Source organism: Herpailurus yagouaroundi, unplaced genomic scaffold, assembly GCF_014898765.1.
Source record: "Herpailurus yagouaroundi ecotype Mexico unplaced genomic scaffold, PumYag 198, whole genome shotgun sequence".
Classification (NCBI taxonomy): domain Eukaryota; kingdom Metazoa; phylum Chordata; class Mammalia; order Carnivora; family Felidae; genus Herpailurus; species Herpailurus yagouaroundi.
The window spans coordinates 62,111-70,547 of NW_024412429.1; the positions used below are offsets into that span (position 1 = coordinate 62,111).

Consider the following 8,437-nt stretch of genomic DNA (forward strand, 5'->3'; position numbering starts at 1 on the left):
TGTTTTAGAGAGAGAGAGAGAGAGAGAGAGAGAGAGAGAGAGCAGGCAGGGGAAGAGCAGAGGGAGAGGGAGAGAGAATCTTAAGCAAGCTCAAAGCTCAGCTCAAAGCTGGATGAGAGGCTCGATTCCATGACCCTGGGATCATGGCCTGAGCTGAAACAAGAGTTGGAGGCTTAACCGACTGAGCCACCCAGGCACCCCATTATATGTTTTAACTCTATAACGTTTAAATAAAATTAAGGAAACTTGTTTTCAAAAGAAAGGAAATGTTAGATGTAATTTTGCTATAAAATAGGTACTAGAAATAGAAGCATCTGGGCCATAGCTGAATCCCACCTACATTCGCTCATGCCTCCTTGAGATTTAAACAAGAAACAGCCAATAAAATCCTCATGGCGCCAGGAGAAGGGGCCGAGGATAATGGGATGGCCAGGCGTTGGCCCCGCACGGGCAGGTTTTGGGGTTTGGCCCACAGGCAGCTCCCAGTGTCAGCTGCCACGTACAGGTGGCAGGCTGCTGCTAGAAAAGGAGCAGGGACAGTAGCTCCATGGTCCTTTTCACTTTTGTAGATTGCAGTTTCAGACTTGTTGCATTTCTAGTTGAATTTTTATTGTAAACTTTTACTTAAAAAAATAAAACTCTCAGTGTTTGAAGTGGCAATGGCCGACAAGTCCAAAGAGCAGGGCAGAGGAAAAAACCAAAACCAAGGACACAGTTGACATACTTGAACCAGCTGGTGAACATGCACACACCTCCTATTGGCTCATTAGGATAAATTCCTAACCCTAACCCTAACCCCTAATCCCTAAAAGCTACCCCCACCCTCACGTCACGGGACCGGAAATTAGGGTCGCACCGAGCGTGCTTACAACGGGCTATTTCCTTAGTCCCGCCTCCTCTCCCTTGTTACCCAATCGCTTCTGACTCGCCGTTCCGCGCGCCTTCCGGTGGCCAACTTCCGCCTTCCGGCCAGACAATCCAAGCGTGCGAGTGGCCGGTCTTTCCAGCTGCATGGCGGTGGCCAACGCGGGGCCGGCTGAGCTGGGCTTCGTGGAAGCAGCGCCGGCGTGGCGGCTGCGCAGCGAGCAGTTCCCAAGCAAGGTGGGCGGGCGGCCGGCGTGGCTGGGCGCTGCCGGGCTGCCGGGGCCAGAGGAGCTGGCCTGCGCGCTGTGCGGCCGCCCGCTGGCCTTCTTACTGCAGCTCTACGCGCCGCTGCCCGACCGAGCCGACGCCTTTCACCGCTGCCTCTTCCTCTTCTGCTGCCGGGTGCCGCCGTGCTGCGCCGGTTTGCGCGGTGAGTGGCCGCTGCTCCCGAGCCAGGGCCCGGGTCATGTATGCGAAGGGCAGCGCCTGGGGGCGGCGGCGGCGGGGGGGGGGGGGGGGGGGGGGGGGGTGGAGAGTCCAGCGCAGCGCCTGGCCCCCGCCCCCCGCCCCGCTCAGCTTCCTCACGCATTCTGCGCCCCAGCTTTTGAGTTTAATCGATTGGTACGAAGTAGGCGTTGTTATACTGAAATAATGAAAATTGTTTTTTAGAAAGCTGGGCTCAATAACGTTTCCATATTTGTGTAGAATCAATGTAACTTAACTGTTAGTCTCATTATTTAATTATATTGAATAAGCCCAAAGATCCAATTCAAATTGCTGTGGGTACCAAACTGGTTTCTTGTTCTTTTTCACTTTTTTTCCCCTTTTCTCCCCTTTCGGAAAATAAGATCACTGAAATCAAAACCTGTGGTCTTTTCAGTCCTGTGTGGACCAGAGTCCCCAATATTTGGATTGCTACATTGTTTTACTTACGGTATTTACAACATCTCTTCTCATTTTCTTATAGTTTTTAGAAATCAGCTACCCAGGAAAAATGACTTTTACTCATATGAACCACCTTCTGAGAATCCTCCTCCAGAGACAGGAGAGTCTGTGTGCCTCCAGCTCAAGTCTGGTGCTCATCTCTGCAGAGTTTGTGGCTGTTTAGGCCCCAAAACATGCTCCAGATGTCACAAGGCACATTACTGCAGTAAGGAGCATCAGACTCTAGACTGGAGATTGGGACATAAGCAGGCTTGTACACAATCAGGTGAGTCAGTTCTTGTAAGTTTCAGCTCCGTTTCATAGCATCTGTCAACCCAGGTTTTTTGTTTTGAGGATAAAAGTTAAGATTAAAGAAAGTATGATACTTTTCCAAAATTTTGGTAACTGGTGATCTGAACAGCTCTATGAAAGGAACTGTGACGTCCCACCTACTCAGTTATGTCCCACACTTGCCTCAATACAGGCATTTAATTTATGACCCATAACCTGAAATGCTGGAACTACATATATTTATTTGGCAAAAATGTTAACTACATAGAATATGCCTTAGAAATGGGAAATTATTAGACCCTCTATAAAACTAAATGACTAGTAATTATGCTAGTTACCTTTTCTTGTTTCAGAATATTTGGACAGAACAATTCCAGACCACAACTTCCTTTTTCCAGAATTTGAAATTGTAATAGAAACAGAAGATGACATTACACCTGAAGTTGTTGAAAAAGAAAATGAATCAGAAATTATAGGAAGCATGGGTAAGGGATCAGTTTTAGAACCTTTATTCATTAAGTGATTAAATATAATGCTTGAAAGAAAAGGCTCAGTATGTCAAGAAAAGAGGTAGGTACTGATAGGAAAAGTTAACCCACTTTGGAGTATGTAGCCTATACTATTCAAATATTATATCATTTGAAAATATACTTCCTGTACCTCCCCTCCTTGGCATATGTATCAGATATATTCCAGTTCTGATAAAGACATGTCAGGGCAAGTATCCACGTGGTCATTTGGGTAGGGCTCCACAAGATGCTTGAAACTTGGTACGTTCCTCTGGATCCAAGATATGTTTCTCAGATCGAGATCAAATAAGTGAGAGTGCTTAGTGTTTGGCAGGTGACCAGGGTCGTTTAAATGTTTCTCTTTCGTGTGGCCGGTTTCAGATTCGCAGTTTTACAGGTTATCTAGAGATGAACACACTCTAGGTGTAGTGCCTCGGCCAAAGCAAATACCTAAGAGACAGATTAGTAGCCAAATTTATCCCACACTTAGTCTGTATCAAGGGCTGTTTGTGCGTGATCTCATTAAAATCCTGAAAGCAGTAGAGTTAGAAACTGTACTTCATTTTGCAGTGAGGAATTTGAGGTTTTCCATGTAACTTGTTTGGTCATGTAACCGAAGCTGTTAACGTTTTAGAACTGTAGTTTGAGCTCACATGATATTGACTCCAGAATTTGAGCCCTTAGGCACTACAAAAGGAGGTTTTAGAATCTAAATAGACTTTAGAATATCAGCTTACTGGTTTATAGTTCATATTCAGGTGATATCAAAAATATTCTTTGGTACATGTAACACAGACTAAATTCTGTTGAGGACAGCAGTGGTTCAGAAAGCTGGGATTCCAGGAGAGGAGTGTGAGGAACAAGTGGGTAGGTCAACAGGGAGCTTGTGATGGCTGAATGAGTATAACAGCTGGGAAAAATGCATGAAACACGAAGAGATAGGGAGAGTCCAGATGCCTAAAGGGCAGTAGTGAAAATAAAAGGGTCAATATCTGTTGGGTGTCCTGTCATCTCTGCTGGACACAAGTCCTAAACCCAGGACTTGGGTCTGTTCTTTTCATTTGAAGCTTTAAAGAGAGGTACTTACTAGGAACCTACACAGTAAAGTGGAGTGCCTGGAAAGTCAGATGGTCTTGAAGCACCAACTTCAATGAATTAAAAGTTTAGGGAAAGCCTGTGGGAACATCTGGCCTTCACTCCAATTTAACACTAAGTTGGTTGTTTGAAATTTCCTTTCCTCGGCATGTGGAAGATGTCAGGCCATGGGGATTATTCCTATTGTCCTAACAGTTACATTGATGATTTTTCAGGTGAAGTACCTGAGGAGGAATTGGATTCCATGGCGAAACATGAATCCAGGGAAGATAAAATTTTCCAGAAGTTTAAAACTAAAATAGCCCTTGAGCCAGAACAGGTAAACTAGAATTCATACAACTCTTTCTTGTGTTCTTTTCAGGTGGCATTTTCAGGGTAAGATCCCTGAGAAGAGATAACTACAATAAAGCTAGGGTCTTGTTACAGGAATCCTTCACACAGATGGTCTGCTGATCCTTTCAGTAGTTACTGAAAGACTACAGGTTGTCCTGTTTATCATGTAGGGTCTATCGTCTAAAGAAAGGATCAGAGATAGCAGATGAGTAAGATACTGCCTGTGATGCAAGAAGTTTGCACCAGTGGCAGAAAGAAAAAAATATTTTTGCCCATGTGTCCAACAGGGAACTCTTGCTTATGAAACCAACATGACATGTAACACAAACCCTGGTTTTGTGAAAAGAAAAATGTGCTTTGGTGTTGGCGAGAGTCCTGGATCCTTGACTTACACTATAAGCTCTGATGTAACTCCATCTCCAGTATGAAAAAACAGGGTGGTTGTGCGGATGAAGGGAGGGTATAGGCACATAGCAAGTGCTCAGCAGACGTTTCTATTCTTCATCTCTGTTCTTCCATTAACATCATTCTTAAAGACATTCGCCATAAACCTAAATCACTGAAGGAAACTCAGCTAAACTCCTATAAAGCAGTCACTGAATCAAGTACCCAGGGGAAGAAGATCATGGGAAGAACAGACCCGGGTCCTAAACACTGAGAAGGTAGTTTTTAGCAATGTATATGCTTGTGACAAAACAGGAAGGCCACTCCGTTGATGTATAACACCTAATGAAATTTATCTCTGTAGTATTTATCTAAACAAGTGTTTCACTTGGCATTTGTCCCTTTAAAATTTTTAACTGAGTTTAAAACAGGTTCCTTTTATCTGTGTGAAAGTAAGCACAAACTCTGGGCTACATTTTGGATTCAGAAACTACACAAAATACTCTTAGGATTCCGATTCTAACCGTATTATCTTTTATGAAATACGATTTTGATAACCCAAGTCAGATGAGCTAAAATGATGACACTGAGAAAGCATTAATGGTGCCAGGTCTGAGGTGAGGGAACCTCACTGTGTTTCAGATGAGTGAGGGGAACTCATGTGTAGGAGAATGTGCAGAGTTTCTCCAGATTATCAAAGCACATGTTACCAAGGGAGACTTAGGTGAGATGTTTGTGATTTGAACATGATCCTGATTGATTTTAGGTTCTCAGATATGGCAGAGGGATTGCACCCATCTGGATCTCTGGTGAAAATATCCCTCAAGAAAAGGATATTCCAGATTGCCCCTGTGGTGCCAAGAGAATATTTGAATTCCAGGTATGACCTCAAAAAGTATTCTAATATACAGTCACCCTGGGTTATGTAATTAAATGCTATAAAACTTCACTGAAGTAACATATGCACATGGGTCCTGTTATTTACAGCAAGTGCCTTGTCCCACCTAAGGGACACCTTGGTCCCACCTTGTTCCCTGGAGGGAAATGTCTTTTACTGTTTTATCTGGTAGTCCTTTCTCTTTCTAAATAATGTGCTTTTTCTGATAACTTGTCAGTTTATTAGTTTTTTAGACATTATCCGTTGACTGACTTGTACAATATAAAGGATTTAAATGCAGTTGCTTCTATCATCTTGACCACCCCTCCCCACCTCTCAGTATGGTTAAATCATCATTTTTAGTGTCTCCATTTTGTTACATTTGTAATTTTAAATATACCTTCTTTTCTTGTTCTGGCACTTACGGCCTTTGTACTTGGTGACAGGAAGTGTTTTAGAGGCCCTTCTCAGTTCAGGGTTTTTGGATCTGGTAGGGAAAAAATGGATAGAATCATGAAAATGGGTTTTCAAAAGGAACTGTTATCACAATCCATTTGGGTTGGGTAGAAATGCTCTTGTACTGTGGATTTACTAACCTTACAAAGTGGTAGGTGATACTTGTTTCTTGAGTAAAAAAATGAATTGTGAAAACTATATCCAAAATTAATTAAGTTAGTGTCAAAGCCGGAGACTGAAACACCCAAGATCCCTAATTGTGTCATCCTCTCCTCAGGTCATGCCTCAGCTGCTCAACTACCTGAAGGCCGACACTCTGGGCAGGAGTGTCGATTGGGGTGTTGTGGCTGTCTTCACCTGTGCTGAAAGCTGCAGACTGGGGATTGGCTACACAGAGGAATTTGTCTGGAAGCAAGATATAACAGATACACCCTAAAGACAACATCATAAAGCCTTACAAATGCTCATACTGTCTTAGGCCTTGCAATTCCATTACTGGGACTTTATCCTAAGGAAATAATTATACCAGAGACAAAGATGTTGTTTTTGGTGAGTTTACAATGTGTAAATATTAGTGAAACAAAAATGTCCAGTGACAAGTAAATAAATTTTGGTGTATTCCTACAGCAGAAGGTAATGCAGTCTTAATGATACAGACCTATATGCACATCAAATAAGATACAGGTTTAAAGGGACACCAAGATACTCATACTATGTTCATATCCTTTATAAAAGTATTTTTATATGTTTATGTTCACAGAAATCTGGAAAGATACATACTTGGTGTGAACTAATTAACTATGAATGGTAAGACTAAGTGAAGTGATTGATTTACCTGTGTTTGTTTCTTTCTACTTGAATAAAAGTTAGGGTTTAATTGCCTAATTAAGACAATCTATTAGAGTGTTTTTCCTCCTAAAATTTGCAGTGTTAAAACCAAGAGAAAATTATTTGGGTAAAACCTGAAGAGATTTCTCTGGTAATCAGCCAGGCTCTAGTATACATAGAGGTCCAGAACAATGAGAAAAATAGGCTGGTGCGTGTGAGGACTTCAACTGAATTTGAAGAGAAGCTCTACCTCAAAACAACCTTGATCAGCCAGCAGCACTGCTCAAAAGAGACTGCAAGGCAAGAATGATGGCCTTCCCCTCTATCTCAGTACCACACGGGAAGTAAACCCGAGGAAGGAGGTAGGAATGAGGCGCTGGAATTTCCGTAGGGAAATCTAGCCCAGGACACAGCAGCCTGAGGGAAGGCCCTGAGGTCAGCCAAATCTGTTAACCATGTTAAGGCTCCTAGCCCCGAGTGCTTTACAGTGACGTCTTTGAACAGGAGTGATGCCAGCCCAGGACTAAAGCAAGCATGAAGGACATTGCTGTTGGTCAGTGCTTGAAGACCGACAGCTAATCTACATTGGTTCATATTCTCCCACACCTATCCCCGCTGGCCTGGAAATGGCACTGCCACCCTAAGTACATCTTGGATGTTACACCATCTGTTAATGTCACCCACTACTTGGCTATTTGACTGTAATTTTAGTTGAGCAAGTCCTGGCGTGTTAGCCCATGTTATACGTGTACCTATATTTAAAAAAGATTTGTGTATAAAATACAGTGAAATGGAGCACATGGGTGGCTCAGTCGGTGAAGTGTCTGACTTTGGCTCAGGTCATGATATCCCGGCTCATGGGTTCGAGTTCGCGTTGGGCTCTGGGCTGACAGCTCGGAGCCTGGAGCCTGCTTCCAATTCTGTGTCTCCCTCTCTCTTTCTGCCCCTCCCCTGCTCATGCTCTGTCTCTCAAAAATAAACAAATGTTAAAAGAGAGAAGAGAGAACACCAGAGACTTGACTCCTAACAAAAGAACATGGCATTTCTGTAGTCTTTACAAAGGTATCAAGCCTCTGTCTGGATGCAGCTACTCATTTGCAGGAAATCCAGAGAACAGAAGAACAGGCTGAATAACACCATGAATTTGAAAATAGCAAAACATATACTGAAAGAAACTACCAGCTAAATGGTCTGTAAATTTTAAGGAAAAGAGATGGAAGAGGAATATAAGGAATACGTGCATAAAAACACCAAATTTTTTTTTAATGGAAGACTGCCCTATATTAGTAACTTAGGTGATGACTACAAAATTCGAGATAACTCTATTGGTGGGAGGCGCTGTGGCTGGGCAGGAGCAGAAGGAGGGGTTTCAGGGACACAGGCAAGGTTCCAGGTGGTGGCTGCAGGGGTGTCTACTGAGGAGTACACTGTGCTGGACATATTTGTTTAGGCTATCTGTGTGTGCGGTGTTTCACAGGTAGAAGTTTCAGAATTCAGAAGAGTGATTAGGAAGAAGATCTGTCAACAAGAACTAAAATGTAATGAAAATTTTCATTAATAGGAACCAGAGAATACTTAGGAATTAATTTTTATGAAATGTAGAAGCCCTATATGAATAAATTATAAAACTTTACTGAAGAATCTAAGAGAAGATCTACACGTGGAGAGATTTCTTTCTTGGATAGATGTCTTTCCAAATGATCCTTAACATTACTGATATCAATGGCCATAATTAAGGAAACAGGTAAATACATAATGGTACCTAAGAGATGTCATACATTTGTGATGCCATTGGATTCCCTATCATGGAAATGTGTTTATGACCTACTGATGGGGAAAAAAAGGCAAAGCTATATAAAACTGAACATATGCTTTA

The 8,437-nt window shown here is 42.6% G+C and overlaps 1 protein-coding gene across 1 annotated transcript; it reads left to right on the plus strand.

Annotated features, from left to right (window-relative positions):
• Nucleotides 1-957: 957 nt before the first annotated feature.
• Nucleotides 958-6,624, plus strand: PDCD2 (programmed cell death 2). Its single transcript, XM_040448647.1, has 6 exons — nucleotides 958-1,294; nucleotides 1,832-2,074; nucleotides 2,433-2,564; nucleotides 3,899-4,002; nucleotides 5,167-5,280; nucleotides 6,011-6,624. Exons 1-6 carry the CDS (start codon nucleotides 1,012-1,014, stop codon nucleotides 6,167-6,169), a joined length of 1,035 nt encoding a protein of 344 aa, XP_040304581.1. The 5' UTR covers nucleotides 958-1,011; the 3' UTR covers nucleotides 6,170-6,624.
• The last annotated feature ends 1,813 nt before the right edge of the window (nucleotides 6,625-8,437 follow it).